The 19,586-nt window shown below is 35.8% G+C and overlaps 1 protein-coding gene across 2 annotated transcripts; it reads left to right on the plus strand.

Annotated features, from left to right (window-relative positions):
• The first annotated feature begins 1,335 nt into the window (after positions 1-1,335).
• LOC108707728 (interleukin-18 receptor 1) lies at positions 1,336-17,248 on the plus strand. 2 transcript variants are annotated; one of them, XM_018245716.2, is made up of 10 exons: positions 1,336-1,553; positions 6,662-6,896; positions 7,106-7,271; positions 8,951-9,098; positions 9,618-9,683; positions 10,658-10,844; positions 12,859-12,998; positions 13,962-14,123; positions 15,560-15,715; positions 16,813-17,248. In XM_018245716.2, the coding sequence occupies exons 1-10, from the start codon at positions 1,487-1,489 to the stop codon at positions 17,178-17,180; spliced, it is 1,695 nt and encodes a 564-aa protein (XP_018101205.1). In that variant the 5' UTR covers positions 1,336-1,486; the 3' UTR covers positions 17,181-17,248. The 2 variants fall into 2 exon arrangements, with proteins under 2 accessions (XP_018101205.1, XP_041438304.1); XM_041582370.1 differs by lacking the exon at positions 9,618-9,683.
• Positions 17,249-19,586: the final 2,338 nt, after the last annotated feature.

Consider the following 19,586-nt stretch of genomic DNA (forward strand, 5'->3'; position numbering starts at 1 on the left):
GTCTAGATAACCATCACGCAATTACAGGTATAGGATCCCTTATCCGGAAACCCAATATCCAGCTCTGAATTACGGAATGGCTGTCTCCCATAGAATCCATTTTATCCAAATAATCCAAATTTTTAAAAATGATTTCCTTTTTTCTCTGTAATAATAAAACAGTAGCTTGTACAGGTATAGGATCCCTTATCCGGAAACCCGATATCCAGAAAGCTCCGAATTATGGAATGGCTGTCTCCCATAGACTCCATTTTATCCAAATAATCCAAATTTTTAAAAATGATTGACTTTTTCTCTGTAATAATAAAACAGTAGCTTGTACTTGATCCCAACTAAGATATAATTAATTCTTATTGGTGGCAAACCAGCCTATTGGGTTTATTAATGTTTAAATGAATTTCTAGTAGACTTAAGGCAGGAAGAGCCAAATGACAGAAAGATCCGTTATCGGGAAAACCCCAGGTCCCGAGCATTCTGGATAACAGGTCCCATACCTGTACTTGATCCCAACTAAGATATAATTAATCCTTATTGGAAGCAAAACCAGCCTATTGGGTTTATTTAATGTTTAATGTTATCTGGAAAACCCCAGGTCCCGAGCATTCTGGATAACAGGTCCCATACCTGTACTAGTTATGCTCAACTGGACCCAAAACAGATGAAAAAATTAAGCTTCCAAAGATGTGCATTCTTCAGCTTTATAAAGCACTTGTAAAGTCCCGTCTAGAAAAATCCATGCAGTTTTGGTCTCTATTCGTACTGGCAGATACATTATATAGATTCAGTAAGGGGTTGGATGGCTTCTTAGCAATTGGAAAAAACAGGGTTATTGAAAAAATGCCTTTAGTACAATGCTGACTCAGGAACTGGTCTGTTTACCATCTTGGAGTCCAGAAGAAATAGTTCCTATAAGGCAGATTTGAGAGGCTTTTTGAGGTTTTTTTTGCCATAATCTGGATCAACTAGCAGTTAGGCAGGTTTTATATAGACATACCTATTGTCTATACAGACTTGATGTTACTAAATTATTATTATTATTATTATTTCACTAAACTAAGCACCCATGGTAGATGTTTTCCATTACTACTAATTAAACCACAGAAGAAGAATCCAACTTTGTAGAATCTCAGGATTATACTAACCCTATCCACTCATATTTTATTTATTCTACTCAGTGGTTCTGGATAACCCAGAAAAAATTGGCAAATACAGGAAATAAATTCAGCATCAGCTCAAAAACCGCATTGCTCAACAAGTATTCCACATGATGTAGAAGTTATTCTTTTAACATTGACTTTCCACTTCCTCAAAACCAGTAACTAAAGGGCTCTTAGGTTTCAGGTTAATACGTTCATATCTTACAGGAAACCTTAGTGTCACAAGAAGTGAATGAGGTCTGGGCTTTCACTCAAAGAGTAACTGTAAAGCTTAGAGCAAGTTTGCTTGAAAATTGGTGCTATATAGTAAAACATCTTTTTCTGTTCCCATGAAGACAACATTGAGAGGAGGAAAAATATTTCTGTTTTTCATGTTTCTTTGTGAGATAAGAACTGGTAAGTTAAGTTTTGTCCATGTAATAAATGCTGTGTATTATGTACAACTGTGGTAGGATATAGCTGTCTGTATCAGCATCAGTCTTGGACTTGTCATTTGCAGCATTTATTGAATTATTATCAATCTATTATTATTGAATTATCTATTCTTATTTTTATTTTCCAAGATGCCTGCTCAGTTCTGGGATTCCTATGCCTTGTCAACAAAACACAGTATTCACTGTAATGCATTAGTGATATTGCTATTCTGACTTGTTTTTCACAGATTTTATCATGGTTTTGTGGTTTCTTGCCTTTCTGTTTGCAGTGTTTTTAAATAACAGACGACTACCTTGGCAGGTTAGGGGACAGTGAGGTGATTGTCTGTATATATTCAATGTGTTTTTGTTTCATCACAAAGTAAAATGTAATTTAATATTCCATTGTAACAGGAGACCTTTGGGACATTATTTATTTATTTATTTATATATCTCTACTTATGTATGCAGCTGTAACGTTCGGAATCCCAAACCCAGAACTAACTCCTAAGCTAAGCCCTCTCTTCTGCCTGTAGCAGCCACCTTTGGCCTTTACGTTGGGCAGTGAATTCTAGCCCAAAGCCCCTTTAAATATTTTGAATTTCGTGCCCTCTGCGATGAAGCAGGTAAAGCCGAGTTCATCCGAGCACCTCGCAACCTGGAAGCGGCAGAAGATTACACAGAAGATTACACAGAAGATTACAGCCGGCAGAAAGAGCAGGGGGCAGGCATTTGTTACAGCAGCACTGTACATCACAATTAATTAATAGAACAAACAGGGGGTCATTACAATAATAAATATAAATAAATACAAAGTACAATAATAAATGATAATATTATTAAAAATATGATAAATATTAAACCTCGAATGAACTCACAACTTGAATGTTTTCGGGTTTAAAAAAAAAAAACTTGAATGGACAAAACTTACAAAATCGATTTTTAACCAAAAAATAATTTCAAAAACTCACATTTTTCGTAGAAAACACTACTCGACCCTTAATAAATCTTCCCATTGGAGTGTCAGAAAGAAAAGATGATGGTGGTCCCTGTAGAGCCTGGATAAATGTAAAATCAGGGAATTGTATTTAAGCAACTTATACTTCAAGTATTAAGTATATAATCACATGACTAGTTTTTACTATGAAATACAATATTTACTGTGTTAAAAACAAGGGTTAATCATTGCTGCATTAATGTGACTATGGGACTATTTGCTATCAGTCAGTGATTTGTGAATGACTGTATGTGGTGCAGATGAATTGGGCTTCACTTATTACAAAGAGAACCATGGCAAAATATGCATCTGGTTAGTATTTTACTAAAAATTACATATCGGAATATCGGGATACAGTTTTGGTGTAAAATCTGAAAAAACACCCATTTTTTTGAGACAAAAAAAAAAATGTAAACGCAGGAAATCTTTAAATCAGGGCATGTAAAATTGAGGTTTCTCTGTATTTGACTATGATGTGATCTTTGGCATTTTCAGTGACATTCAGAAATGAAAGTTCCTATATAGATAAAAATGATTGGGGAATTCCATAGGCAACGAGTAGGCTGATTTTCCATTCAGGAAGATTTATATTTGTGAATATTGTACAAAGGGCAAAGGTCAAATGCTTTAATACAGGTCATGAAACTCCTAGGTGGCTTTTTAATTTTTTAATTCACCACCTCAGTTTAGTTAGTGGAAACTATCCTGTTCCCCCTGCCTTGAAGTTGCCATGTTTTCACAGGGCTGGGTTCCAACACGAAGCGCCCCTATGCTGCTTGCCTTCGACCACTAGCACCACTCACCCCCCACACATTCCCACCCGCTCACAGCACAAAGACTGCTGCTGGTGCATGAGGCCATTTAGCAGCATGCTGTCTCCTTATCTTTGCCACCCTAGGCCCAAGACTTTGTGGCCTGCACACGACTCCAGGCCTGTATTTGCCAAGATTTCAGCAATGGAAAATAGTGTTTGTACCTGGATAGAGAACTGGCTAAAAGATAGACTGGTGGTAAATGGAACATTTTCTAATTGGACCAGTGTTGTTAGTGGAGTACCGCAGGGCTCTGTACTAGGTCCCTTGCTTTTCAACTTGTTTATTAATGACCTGGAGGTGGGCATTGAAAGTACTGTTTCTATTTTTGCAGATGATACTAAATTGTGCAGAACTATAGGTTCCATGCAGGATGCTGCCACTTTGCAGAGTGATTTGTCTAAACTGGAAAACTGGGCAGCAAACTGGAAAATGAGGTTCAATGTTGATAAATGCAAGGTTATGCACTTTGGCAAAAATAATATAAATGCAAGTTATACACTAAATGGCAGTGTGTTTGGAGTTTATTTAACTGAGAAGGATCTAGGGGTCTTTGTAATTAGCAAGTTGTCTTATTCTGGGCAGTGTCATTATGTGGCTATTAAAGCAAATGAAGTTCTGTCTTGCATTAAAAAGGGCATTAAAACATAATTATGACTCTTTATAGATCCCTGGTAAGGCCTAATTTTTATTATGCAGTGCAGTTTTGGACTTCAGTCCTTAAGAGGGATATAAATGAGCTGGAGAGAGTGCAGAGACGTGCAACTAAATTGGTTAGAGGGACGGAAGACTTAAATTATGATGGTAGAAGGTTGGGTTTTCTCTGGACAAAAGGCGCTTGCGAGGGGACATGATTACACTTTACAAGTACATTAGAGGACATTATAGACAAATAGCAGGGGATCTTTTTACACATAAAGAGGATCACTGTACCAGAGGCCACCGCTTCAGACTAGAAGAATAGAACTTTCATTTGAAGCAACGTCGGTGGTTCTTTACAGTCAGGACAGTGAGGTTGTGGAATGCACTGCCGGGTGATGTTGTGATGGCTGATTCAGTTAATGCTTTTAAGAATGGCTTAGATGATTTCTTGGACAGACATAATATCAAAGGCTATTGTGATATTAAACTCTATAGTTAGTGTAGATACAAGTATAAATAATTTATATGAAGTTATGGAGGGGTGTGTGTATGTATGGATGCTGGGTTTTCAGTTGGAGGGGTTGAAATTGATGGACTTTGTCTTTTTTCAACCTGATTTAACTATCTAACTATGTGACTGTCAGAAATGTGTGGCACACGCCCCCCCACACAGCTAATATTGTATGTCAAAGAATGACTTACTCCTGTGTTTTGACCTTTGCGCACTTCAAGAAGTTGCTTTAACACATTTTGCAGATTTTATATTTTTCTGTATTTTACACTATTTTTTTCTTGTCCCCTAATAAAAGAAAAAAAGAGGGTTCTACTGTATAATGTTTTTAGTTACCATCTATGATTAGTAAAAACACTACTCTAACACTGTTATTGAGCTAAAAAAAAACACTGCATCAGATGGTGTATATTAGTAAGAATATCCTCCTGTGGAAGTTTAATTAGAAGTGGAACTTATTACTCATCATTTTTTAAACATTTCCAGACACCTGTGTACAATTGTGTGGTTATAGTTCATAGCAGTGACTCACGTGTATTCTTCATGTCAGATCTCTGATGCTATCACCAGGGTACAGTCAGAATGCATGCTCATCTCTTCTTCACAACAGACATATTTTATACACTATTTCTACTTGTGAATTACTGGCACCTAACATCAGCCTAGCAATAGGGGGGTACAGCACTTGAGAATACAGGTGGCTGGCAACTTACAGTAGATTGTCCTGCCTGATGAAAAAAAATTAAAAAACAGGCTTTAGTGGGTCATAAAACAAATCTGCTGTGGAACCCTTTAACATTGTGTTGCTTCTATGCATTTTTATGTTGAAATAATCTTCACCATGTTGACAGAGACGTGTATGGGTATTAGTGGACTGGGATGTTAGGGTCCAACCAGAAAACTTCAGGCCAAACACATGCTCCAATTTAATTTTCACCTTCTCATGACTACACCTTTGTATTTTTATTGTCTATTTATATGTAATCATGCTGTCATCCAGACTTCCCTCCCTTCCTACTCTTTATTCTCATACAGAAATAGGGAATAACCATGATATACTGTAGGTATACAAGACTAAATAGACTAATAGAACAGGAAACCCCTCAGAATCTTGGGAGTTTTCCTGTTGGATCTGTCTGAAACCAAATACAGGGTATCCTCTGAGATACTGGGATCGCTGAAGTTAAAGGGGATATAAAGGAGAAAAAAAATAATCCCATTTTTAGTTTCCTTAATGAAAAAGAAATCTATCTCCAGTATACTTTAATTAAAAAATGTCTTCTGTTTTTATAATAAACCTGACTATATGCAGTGAAATTCCCATTTGTTTTACTTGGTCTGACAGGTGAGGATAGGAAACGGTCCCTAACTGCTCTGCAGGGAAACTATCATACTTTCAAATTTCAGAGGGGACCTCAAGCAGCTTTGTTTGTTTCCCAATTAAGCAGCCGGCACCTGTGTAGAGATTTGTATCTACAGACCCAGTGCAGTCTGCATATTCTGATTATTAATCAGTCTTGCTGTATCGGCTTCTGGCAGATATTATTTTACTTGTGCTGTTTTGATAACTTATGAAGATCCCTAAGCTTAACCTCCCAAGTTCCCAACTGAAGCCCAGACCACACTGAGCATGTGCACGGTCTTGGTTTCGCAAAGATGTTTAACAAAGTTACAAGATGACAGCCCCCTGCAGCCAACTTTGAAAACATGCTGTAAATCATTTGTTTAATGAGGCTTCTGATGCAGTAAGTTCATGTTTATGTTTATTATACAAAATACAGCATTTCTAGCATTATTCTATTTTAGACTTTAATTTCCCTTTAAGTGTAAGGAATCTGAGTGTTTGGGGATAGCATGACCTAGCACTTCTGACGCAGAGATTTATAGACTTGCGCCCACCCCCGGCCCTGCTCCTCTTGTGATGACGGGCGCGGGTCTATAAATAGAGGGGCAGAAGTGGGCCGGGTGCAGATTGGGAGGGGGTGGGTTAGGGTTGGGTGTGGGTCAAGAAATTCTGGACCCACACATCACTATTTGGGAGTGATGAAGCATGTGCTAGCTGTATGCTATTATTTTATGATGTCTATCTCCTGATAATAAGCGCTAATAATCCAATGTTCTTTTATCAGGAAGCCAGCAGCTTACGTACAACGCTTTAGAGGGGGAGCATTATATTTTAAATTTCCTATGGAAAAAGAACCTGGACAATACTGGAAACAACACCAGTTGGTACAAAATGACAAATTCAAAAGAGGTGGTTAATATTTCTTCGTTGAAAAATAGCAGGATTGTTGTAAAGCAGTCATCTATTGAATTCTGGCCAGTGACTTCAAATGATTCTGGAATCTACAGCTGTGTTAGAGGGTACGTATGCACACTTTCTATTCACTCATATAGTATATGGGAAAGGAGAATGGCTGGATTAGGATTTAATGGGGCACAAGACATTAATAAAGGACAATGAGAAATAAATGAAGGGACAGGCATTTCTACATTTCCAGTGAAAATATGGCAAATGTTAGAACTACCTTTTTTTAACCATGCTAATAAAATATTGTAAAATATTTTGACAGAATGGAAACCTGTATTAATGCTACTCTAAAAGTCCATCAGAGAAAACAAGACAAATGCTATTCTTCTTTAACACCAAGAAAGGAGATAATAGGAAAATCAATAGATTTACTCGCTGACAAGTCTAAAAAATATACACATGCAAACTACTCAATAGTATGGTACAAGGTATGTATAATATATTGTAAAATTCTACAATTTAATAACGATAATGTAAAGAAAAGACCCACAATTTGAGTAAAATATGCTAGGTACTTATATTTTGTATACTGTATTTATACGATATAAATAAAAATTCTCAAAGATGGGAAAATTGATTAAATATCACAGCTAGCCACAACTAGAGACCCAAAGGCCAGACATGGTTTTCCAAGGGATTTTTATGGATCCTAGTGTACTTTAGGGCCCCAGAAGCTTCATTGTATGGCTTCATCATGAGTTATTCATGTTTATTTTGGGTTATAGACCAATATCTGAATTATTTTCCCCCTGGAAACGCTGTACTGATTCATACAGTAGAAATTAATTCTCATGGTATCCAGATATATTCATATTTAAAAATTATTTTTTATAATAAAGTAGCCTATTTTAAAATAAAAACAAACTATGGGAATTATTTGTCATACAAAATAGGCTTGTGAAGAATTACATACTGTACATATAAGCCAAAATGCCTGTAAATATATGGCTTCATTTCTGGCAGCTGTCAATGTAACCTGTACCTGCGGGATCTGTAACCTAACACAGTCTATGTCCTGTCACAATGTGGCCTTCTAAAAAGTAGGGTGGGTTAAGAAAGTGGACTAAAAAAAAAAACAGCAATGGTAGGAACACCACTTGAACCATGAGACTAGCAAGGTAATGCCAGTAGGGGTGCAGATTAGGAGTGTATAAAGTCCGAATCTGGTGCACAACGAACATCCAAAGAATGCCTAGGTGCTGGTTTGAAACACGTATGTATAATAAACAAAATAACCGCACTCATAGGTCTTTCATACTGGTGAAAAAAGAAAAGAGTGCAGTTATTTTGTTTATAATATATATATATATATATATATATATATATATATATATATATATATATATATATATATATATATATATATATAAATATATATATATTGTGACAACTGGCAGCTTGCACATGTAACTTTTGGAGAGAATTAGTCAATGGTAGGCAGGCAGCGACATGCAACTCTTCAAGGAAACACAGGTTTATTTTTCAGAAGTTTTAACAAACACAGTCAATTATGCACAGGGGTGACCATTATCGTCAACAAACAAATCATAAAATAAAAACCTTGCCCACCGGGCACTACCTTCACGATTGTCAAGCAGTCCCTGACTAGACTGGGTCCCTTGCAGACTACCAGCTAACTAAGCAATATTGGCACACCCCTGTAACCACAGGACTTACTCTCAGATAATGTTCAGCCCTTTGGCTTCCTCACTCTCTTACAATACTCTCTGTCAGAGTCACAACCTTGTCAAGGTCACAGGCTCCCTCTGCTTTGTGCAGTATCAGACGGCACTCCCAGCTCCTCTGCGGGTTCCTCACACAGCCAGGTCTCCTACCTGCTGTGCCCTGCTTAGAGACACACTCCACCATTCTAATTAACTTTAAACAGCCTTATATTAAAGGTATTAAATGTATTTTCCGTTATCTTGAAAAACCCAGGCCTTGAGCATTCTGAATAACAAGTTCCATACAGGTTCCATACCTGTAGTATGAAAGAAATGTATCCTTCTGTATGTGCTGCCCAGTAATATGAAAGCCATGCAATATTATCTATTACTGATCATTTGTTTATTTATTGCATTGTGTGAAATATTTGTTTTTCTTTCAGAACTGTAAACTTTATGAAAGTAATAAGAAAATTATTCATTTTGATAGTTTAAAGCGTTCTGATGCTGGTATCTATACGTTTGTGATAACACTTACATATAATGGAACAGAGTTCAACGTCTCTGGGTCAACTAATTTAATTTTGAGAGGTAATATTATGCAGTCAGAGGGCAGTGAATCCATTGTTTTTTTTGCATCTACTTGCATATATTATATAGTATTGTTATTACCAAACATTCTGCAGCACGTTTCAATAGAATACAAATACTGACAGATACAGGAGGTAAAGAGGGCCTTTTTCATTCTACCTTACAATATAAATTGTCCAGTTTTCAGTCAGATTTCCATTTCCATTCTACCAGCCAGGTAGAAAATGCTTGTAAATTAAAATGTAAGTAGAGCCGTAAACATATGGGAGTTAAAATACTGAGATAGCTGCTAAATTACACCAGTGAACCCTAAATTCTGATTGGTTGCTAATGGTACTTGCAATGGTAGAATATAATGTGTATGTGTGTTATAGATCTATCATGACACTTCAAAAGCCCTTTACCTCTTAATTAAGTTAGAGTTAGACCAACTCATGCTCAACTCAACTCATATTCAAACTGCTTGGGGAAAGATCTGATTAATATCTAGTTAATTAATCATTGCACATTTGTTTCTAGACCCAACAAACCCTATTAAACCCTACATCAAAGGAATTGGCAATATTACAGTTCATATAGAGCTAGGTATGTATCATTTTAATGAGTAAATCCACTATTATTGTTTGAAACTTCTATTGCCATTACATGTTTTAATTGTATTTATTTTTTTTATGTCAAACAATTTGCAAGTTACTCAATTAAACTTCAGTACAGTGTTGCAAATGTAACAAAATTATTTATATATACAGGTATGGGGACTATTATTCAAAATACCCTGGGACCTGTGGATTTTTAGATAAGGGATCTCTCCATAACACGGAGCACACTGTATTTAGGCTAACAGGACACAAGATAGTTTATTTAAGACCCATCATTCTAAACTCAAATTTTCTAGCAAGGGTTCACACATGTATGCACAACACACACAACTACTTTTTTCTAAAAAAAGATTTATTTTACCATTTTGTCTTGTTTCCCTCCTAAACATACAGGATGAGCCGAGGATTAGATATTTTGACCACTAATCACACTTACATTAAACTGATGTTAAGAAAAAAGACATAATAGAACAGTAGAAAGACATATTAAACCATTTTAACTTCATCAGAATGTGTACTTTCCAAAATAAAAGGTTTTATTGGACCTTCCTTATGTCTTATGAATGCAAGCAGTTTGGTTTATTTTCAGGAGCTTAATTGTTAACCAAGTTGTTACTAGTTTATTTGGGGACCCCTTCATGCCATATTTGATTACTATATGTGTATTGGGCTTAAACTCTTCATTCACATTTAATATATTTAATATTTTTTTTGGTTCCGAATGACACGTGGGAGATACGATTCTGTAAATTGCAAGACCTGAAGTGTAGTTTCAAAAATGTCATAAAACCACAAAGATAATTCCATCTTTTGAAATCAGATTTGCCATATTTGCTAATTTTAATTTGTCCGACTGTGTACCTTCAAAAAAATATATAAAGATATAGCATCTATTATCCTGGGATTAAAACACTGTTATTGTGTTATATAATAAGACATATTTCTATTTTTCACACATAGGTTCTAATCAGTCACTGGAGTGTGAAGCATTTATTGGCTACAGTGGAAATGCAGAGTGGCGAAAGCACTGGGTACAAATGCACTGGGTACAAATGAATAAAAGTGGAGATGGGACGTATAATGAAGATGTCTTTGTGGAAGAGTGCAATGAAATCAGAAGTATTACTTGCTTCACACGGCCAGTTAAGTAAGTGTTTAATTCAGTGTGCAGTGCAGCACTGTTTTAAATCTATTGGTGATTATAATAATGCAGCATCATAGTAAAGGTGCTGTAAAGGTACCTGGTGGTCTAGCGATGTCTGGTGGGCTGGTGACAGTCTGGTCTGCCACACTGGGGTCTTTGTTTCGTCATGGCATCATAATGTCATCGCACTTGGTGTGAAATTCAAATATTTAAAGGGGTCATGGGTTACATACTGCTTGATCCCCATTCATTTGTTTTACACTCTGGTTCCATTGCCTGCCCAGCATTTGAGCCTTGGTTCTGCCATTATAAAGACCTGGCGACATCTGAGTAGCAGAGGGTTCCTCTCTAAGCTAAAGGCGACTGTTAGAGGTGGAAGTGTGAGCTGTGACCTGAATCTTGGCTCTTAGTCTAGGTATTGGGGAAGCAGGTGTGACAGGTACACAGAAATACACACAGGTTTGTGATAAGAAAGAACAGCTGAAGTGGGAAAGTATGGCAAGCAAAAGGAGGTAGTGAGTAAACAGAATTAGGAGAGGATGGTGAGTTAGGAATGTAAGAAGAACTGGTTTTGGACAGGGCTGGTGTAGGAGTGAATGGGTGAGGATTGGAGAGTTAGTTTATGATAGAATGGGCAAGGTAGGTGTTAGTAGTTTGGGAAATAGCAGGTAACAAACAACAAGGAGAATAGAAAGTGAGTGAAGGTGGAAATGAGATGAAAAACAGCAGGCATTACAGTAGGTAGGTTGGTGGAAATGTAGAGCAGTTCAAAGAAAGAAAACGTGTGGGATGAGTAAAAGAGGAGGGCAAATTAATTAGCAAGGGAAAGTTTAGGACTGAGTGACAGTGAAGGCAGAGGAGGTAGGCAGAGTAAAAAGAAATAAGGGAATTAGAGAAATATGAGAGTAATTAATGATGTGGTTACATGTGGGGTGCCTGTGGATGTGGTATATTGAGAAATTTATAGATAGAACAGAGGATGTGGAAAGGGGTTTGTAAGATAAGATGGCATAAAGAGGGAGAGAGAAGTGGACAAAACATACAGTGAGAAGGGAGAAGTAGGAGGATATATATATATATATATATATATATATATATATATATATATATATAGAGAAGTGAAGAAGCTCGCACTCACAGGACTTATCAAAATCAAAAATGGTGTTATATCTTATATATATATATATATATATATATATATATATATATATATATATATATATATATATATATATATATATATATATATATATATATATATATATATATATATATAGACAAATACAAGATTCCTCTGCACTCAACCCATTATCAATATATTTAAGACAGAGACATTTTGTGCATACTGCTACTGAAAAATGCCTTACCCTTTAAACAAAACAGGGATTGTTTGTCCATATATTGCAATATATTTAAGCTGGCCAACTACGTCAAAGTCATCCCATATCTGGCCAGTCCTATGCTAAGTTGCACTTAGTCCCTTTATAAAATGTATAATAAAGCAATAGAATTCTTAATGAATCAGATAAAAATTGAGCGTAGGACTGGCCAGATATGGGATGACTTTGACGTAGTTGGCCAGCTTAAATATATTGCAATATACGGACAAACAATCCCTGTTTTGTTTAAAGGGTAAGGCATTTTTCAGTAGCAGTATGCACAAAATGTCTCTGTCTTAACTATATTCATAATGGTTTGAGTGCAGAGGACTCTTGTATTTGACTATATGTATTTTGTGGTCACAGCCTCATTGCACCCCCACCTAATGGTTTTAAAAATTAGTGGTGATTATGTTATATATATATATATATATATATATATATATATATATATATATATATATATATATATATACTATATTTAAACAACCTATGATATACATTCAAACTTACTTTTCTTCATATATGATACAGCTTAAATTTAACAATAGTGGCAATGAGATAACTCTCACCTTAAAGTGTTTTGGAACTTACCTGTATCAGCAACTGATGATGAAAAACATTTTGTATTCAAACAGTAAAGAAGACAACATTGTGACCATGACTACTACATTAAATATAATCAATGCAAATGAAAAGGATATAAAAAATCCTTACAGATGCGTTATGTCAAATCATTATGAAACTGAGAGCAAATTTTTTATTCTCAAAGAAAAAGGTAGGAATTGTTTTTTCTTTTCTTCCCATTTTGTTTCTTTCTTTTCTTCTCCTTTTCATCACCCATGTCCTATTCCACCCCTCTCTTCTTTGGTCCGCTTTTGCTTGATTTGTTGCAAACTTCTACCACATGCTTCTTATTCCTTAGGATATGCACTTATATATATGCATGGCTCATTGCGTGCCCATAAATACAGTACTTTCTCTGCATGTTGACACGAAAATACTTTAAAAGAGAAGGAAAGCTCCAAGACAGTTTATTGGCAACAGATTAACCACAATAGTGCAAGCTAGAACGCTTTATTCTGCAGAATGCTTTACCATACCTGAGTAAACAGCTCTAGACACTGTCTCTGTTTGTTTAGGATATAAACTGCCATATAAGCTTGGTTTGACATTACTTCCTGCCTGAGTCTCTCCCTGCTCACTTACAGCTCTGAGCTCAGATTACAGCAGGTATGGGAGGAGGGAGGGGGAAAGGAGCAAACTGAGCATGCTCAAACCCTGCCCTGGAGGTTATGCTGAAAACAGGAAGTCTGATACAGAAGCCCATGTGTACACAATAGAAGGAAAGAAAATGCAGTGTTTCTTTTGACAGAGGACTTAGAGCAGCATTACTTTGAGGGTTTACTGGTGTATTTATATAGACCTTTCTGATAAAGCTTACATAATTTAAGCCTTTCCTTCTCCTTTAAAAGTCTTAATATACAACACCGGAAACAACACCATGTATTTCAGAAAGAGTTAATAGCTAACTGCAAGTGGTGCAATTTTGGTTCATATGTTTAAATGCAAGCATGCAAAGAGTAAGTGTCCCATGGACACAATGAACTAAACTAAAACTTATTCTTCACTGTTTTTTACTATAATTATATTTAGTGTAATGTACTGCTTTTAGTAATATACAGCAGTATAATTAGAATCATAACTTAAAGACATCTTTTGTTGTTCTTTTTTTTGACAGAGAAAAGTCATGATATTTCTAAGAACACATTTACAAAATCGATCGCTGTTTCAATCGGCTGCTCATTTTCAATTGTAATATTGGTCATTGTCTGCCTTTTGTTCAAAATAGACATAATTTTGCTATTTCGCAAACTGTCAGGAAAGGATGAGACCATTGGAGGTGAGAGCATCTTACTTAAGACTCTAATTACCCATACATGTCACTATAGTAATCATTTATGATGTTTGGCAACAATAACACTAGTACATGCTTGAGAGGAACCATTATACTTCTTTGCATAATGCATGAGGCCTATTTTATAGCACTATGCAAGATTGTGCTACAGGTATGGGATCCCTTATCCAGGAATCCTATTATCCAGAAAGCACTAAATTATGAGTTGGACATCTCCCATAGAGTCAATTGTAAGCAAATAATTCTAATTCATAAAGATGATTTCCTTTTTCGCTGTAATATTAAACCAGTTCATAGTACTTGATTGTAACTATGCATTGATCCATATTGGTGGCAAAACAATCCTATTGGGTTTATTTAATGTTTAAATTAATTTGTATTGGGCTTAAGGTATGGTGATCCAAACAACAGAAAGATCCTTTATGCAGAAAACCCCAGGTCCCAAGCATTCCAGATAACAGATCCTATACCTTTGCTAGCATTCATGAAAAGATCCATTTACGTATTAGGCACACACAGTTAGTCTTTGCTGCCCCATAAAGTTTAAAGCCAGCAAATAGAAGTATAGAATGCAGCACTTAGAAACAAAGTTACTGTTTTTATAAGCTACACATTAGAGCAATGATATAGTAAGTCCCTTCATTAAGGGGGTTATTTATCAAGGTCCGAATTTATCTCAATATCGGCTGCTACAAACTCCGATCTTACCTGCTCGGGTTTTTAACGCTTATTTATTATTACATTTTCCCGAAAATTTGCTTTGCGGGAAAAGCTCAGATTTTCACGATTTTTTCGTGAATTTTCCCCAAAATCTCCGAATTTTTCGGAGTTTTCACTGAAAGCTCCAACAACAACAGTGAAATTGCCCGAAACCCCCGACACAACCAACAATCAATGGATCATTGAGACTAATCCCATTGACTTTTATGCAACCTTGACAGGTTTGAGATGCCGTGTTTTTATATACTGGCTTTTTAGCCCTCAGGGTTTAATAAATTCTGAAAAATTTGTGATTTTTTAAAAGTCCGATTTTATATAAAAAAAAAAATCACAACATTTTTCGGATTTCTGGGAATTTCGGGTATTCGGAGCTTAGTAAATAACCCCCTAAGTGGCAGTCATCAGTGCGTGTCTGGTATTATTTAATCCCTTACTGATGTTGTACTGTACTTTTATTGACACTTATGTCATCAGGTACATTGCAGGAGAGTGATGTATTGGAGCTGTATTTGAGTAATAATCTGTTGCTGCTGTCTACTAATAATCGGGTTGGTAGATCATGGTCTGCCATTGACTTGAACAGTACAGTAGATCAAAAGTCTATAAACTGTCCAGAGTTAAATACACAGCTAAACAATATTTATAGAATGGAATGCTAAGAATAATCCATTAATTGCAGTTCTGATTTGGTTTTTCTTCAGATAAGAAAGAGTATGATGCTTATTTAGCCTTTCTAAATCATTCAACTACTGATGAAGACCATAGACACTTTGCATTAGTGACCCTACCAATGATTCTGGAAAATTACTTTGGTTATAAATTATGCCTTTCTGAACGAGAGTTTATTCCAGGAGGTGGTAAGTCTGCAACCAGTACCCTACATTTGTGTTCTGTATATTAAATATCCCTAACATGATTTTTAACATGTTTGTTGTAATATGAGCACATATAATGCTTATAAATAAAATCTGACCATTTTAAATTTTTGTTGAGAGAATTTGTGGTTGAAAGCACCCTACCAATTTAAGCAAGTTGAATGCAAAAAAATTCAGGGGTATTAGTCAAGCAGGATTGTCCTGCTTATTGACATAGGAACATTGCCAGGAAGGCAGACTGGCAAATAAACACCTAGAGGTTTGCACTCCTGAGCTAAATAAAGCAGGGGCTTTTTTAGTTCATGATTTGATATTCAGCTATGAGATCTGTTATCCGGAAACTCATTATCCAGAAAGCTCCGAATTACGGCCAGACCATCTCCCATAGACTCCATTTTATCCAAATAATAATATAAATTATTTCCTTTTTCTCTATAATAATAAAACAGTACCTTATACTTGATTTCAACTAAAGGTGGCCATACATGGAGAGATCCGCTCGTTTGGCGATGTCGCCAAACGAGCGGATCTCCCTCCGATATGCCCACCTTGAGGTGGGCAATATCGGGCTGATCCGATCGTGGGCCCTAGGGCGGTCGGATCGCAGGACCGCATCAACGAATAGATGCGGCCGCGATCCGACGGGATTTTCTGTCCCATCCGATCGAGATCTGGCCGACTTTCGGCCAGATCTCGATCGGTGAAGCCCGTCGCGGGGCCCCATACACGGGCCAATAAGCTGCCGACACGGTCTGTCGGCAGCTTTTATCGGCCCGTGTATGGCCACCTTAAGATATAATACATTCTAATTGGATGCAAAAGAAGCCTATTGGGTTTATTTAATGTTTACATACTGTACATAGTTTTCTAGTAGAATTAAGGTACCGAGATCCAAATGATGGAAATATCCATTATCTGGAAAAACCCATGTCCCAAGAGTTCTAGATAACAGGCCCTACAGCTGCCTCTAAAATTAGCCAAAGCTTTTTTCTCCATATGAGAAATTATATTTTAGGCAATCCTGGATATAAGTCACAACATTTGTGCTAAACAGCCTTTTTTTCATTTCTTATTCACAGCATTGGTTGATGACATGAATAACTTTATTGAGAAAAGCAGAAGACTGATTTTAGTGTTGGGAAAGAGCAAAATACATGACGATGCTTTTTATGAACTTGAGACTGGATTGCACAAAGCCATGGTGGAAAGAAAGATCAAGATGATTCTTATAGAGTATACTCCTCTCAGCAAACTGAATGTTATATTAGACTCACTTCAGCTTCTTACAACAAATAACAGGGTGACATGGAAGGGGAAAAAGTCTCATCCTTTGAAATCCAGCTTTTGGAAAAAAATCCAGTACTTAATGCCAGTCAAACCTATCAAACTAAAGGCTTCATTTTCTACAGATGAAAGTAGTATGCATCTTTTTGGTATTAAACAGTGATAAAAAAAAATGTGTGGGTTACAAATAATAACAAAGTTATATTTTGTTATTTGACATTTAGGGGGTTATTTATCAAAGTTGGAATTTTAGAATTTTTGTATACCTCGAATGAACTAACAACTCAAATTGTTTCTAATTTAAGAAAAAGTTGAATGGAAAAAAACTTGAGTAGACAACCTGAAAAACTTTCAGAGGGCAAAACACTCTGAAAAAAACTCAAAAATCACTAAGGCTATTAACATCTTCAAAGGGTTCAAGGAACTTTTGCCATTGACTTCTACATGACCTCAACAGGTTATAGCTGGTGTATTTCCGGAAACTGAGATTTTTGACCAAAAAAAACACTGTATAATGTAGCTAGACCTCTGTAAACCAAGATACAAAAATCAATTTAGTAAAGGAGAATATTCATTGTTTGACCAATAAAGGCCATAGTATTGAAGCAAATGGTATAAAACAAAATATTGGGTTAAAATTGCAGAAATTCGGTTGTGTTTTGGTGAACATTGCCCTGTTTTTGGTGGTCTGGTTTAAAAACCAAGCTCAACCAAACTCCCATCCATGATTTTATCTTATTTATCAATAAAATAACTTGACAAAAGTGGGGTCGGAAAAAAACTAGATACAATTGAGTGTAAACCCGAATCATATGAATTTTTTCAGTTTGATTTTTCGGGTTATCGACGAAAACCCCAAACTTTTTAGATTATCAGACGACACCTAGTGCAGGTCACAATATCTTCAAATAGCAAAAGGTACATCTGCTATTGACTTATACTGTACATGACCTGAACAGGTTTGAGATAGCAGATTTTCTGATTTTGACTCTTTGGAGCTTCGGGGTATAATAAACCGTACAAATTAATTTTTTTTTTCGGTAAAAATTCTAGTTTTAGCCCAAAAACCTCGACCAGAAAAAATTGAGGTTTAGTAAATAACCCACTTAATGACTGATTAATGGGGCATTGCATTTTTATTTGAGCTGATCATTATGAAAAATTTCCTTTTGCTGTTTATATGTGTTCGTTCCTGAATCCCTCACTTTTGGATTAGTGTAAAAAGCTTCATGGATAGTATATTTTCAATATAAAAATACTGTATGTAGAATAGAATGATTTCTGACATTGTACAGTTCAAAATATAAATAAACTGAATACAAATACCTGCCTAAAGAGATCATTATTGCTAGGAATGGCACAATAAAAAATCACTATTATTATTATTATAATTAAGTGTTCCTAGAAACACAAAATTGGCCAGAAATGTATACTTTTATATATTTATATGTGTGTGTGTATATGTTTAAACTACAGGTTTGGGATCCATTATCATGAAAGGCATTATCCAAAAAGCTCTGAATTACAGGGACAGCATATAGAGAACATTATAAGTAAATAATTTAATTTTTTTAAATGGTTTCCTTTTTCTTTGTAAAAATAAAACAGTACCTTGTACTTGATGGCAACTAGGCTGCATGAACCCATATTGGTGGCAACACAATCCTATTGCATTTATTTAAGGGGTTATTTATCAAAAGTCGAATTTTAGAGCTTTGTGATCTTTTTTAAACCTCGAATGAACTCACATAGTTACATCATAAAACAAATGAAGGCCCTTTTCCATACTTGCGGGTTTTGAGAGACTTCAAAGATAAAGAATCTGTTGGGGATTACATAGTTACATAGTTAAATCGGTTTGAAAAAAGACAAAGCCCATCAAGTTTAAGAATGACGAAGAAGTTTGTAGCCTTCATGATATTCAGGTTTTTTTAGGTGGGTTTTGCTTGAAAACTCAATCAAATTAGTTTTTTTCCACCGAAAACTCAATCAATTTGAGTATTCAAGTTTTTCACCAGACTACACTGATTTAAGTTTTTTAAATTCGAGTTTTTTCTTAAATTAGAAACTATTCGAGTTTTTTTTTTATTTTTTTAAAAAGTCACATTTTTGAGTTTGTGTGGCACTGTATCAAACTAAGGGTCAAATTCAATAAAGGGCGAATAATGTGAAGTTGCTTCTCAGCAGCCGAACTGGTGAAGTTTCACTAGCGTTAATTCATCAGAGCGACCATTTCATATCGATCTTTCTCTAGAGTTTAATTCTGCCGAGCGAAACTTGGTTAGTACTCTTACGCTGTGGTCAATTTAAATAGGGCGGGCACATATAGGTTGTATTTATACTTCTTTATTAGAGATGTTGGGGAAATTGCTTGAAGTGGCCACTTATTATTACAAGGAGTTATAATAAAAACAAAAGAGATCCTCTAATGCCCTAGACATGAGCCCCCCTAAAACAAATGTGGCATGCCCCTCAAATGGTTGGGAAAAAAATGTTAACTGAAAAATCTTTAATAGTTAGGACTTTTGAAGACAATCCCGCTTTAAAAAATAAAAAAAACGAGTTTTTG

This window comes from Xenopus laevis, chromosome 2L, assembly GCF_017654675.1.
Source record: "Xenopus laevis strain J_2021 chromosome 2L, Xenopus_laevis_v10.1, whole genome shotgun sequence".
Taxonomy (NCBI): Eukaryota; Metazoa; Chordata; class Amphibia; order Anura; family Pipidae; genus Xenopus; species Xenopus laevis.

What these genes read in the sequence shown, in the direction of transcription:
- LOC108707728 (XM_018245716.2), top strand. Translation starts at nt 1,487, where the DNA reads ATGAAGACAACATTGAGAGGAGGAAAAATATTTCTGTTTTTCATGTTT. An exon ending in AACTAATTTAATTTTGAGAG is followed by an intron (nt 9,099 to 9,617) that starts GTAATATTATGC and finishes ATTTGTTTCTAG; the next exon opens with ACCCAACAAACCCTATTAAA. An exon ending in TGCTTCACACGGCCAGTTAA is followed by an intron (nt 10,845 to 12,858) that starts GTAAGTGTTTAA and finishes GTATTCAAACAG; the next exon opens with TAAAGAAGACAACATTGTGA.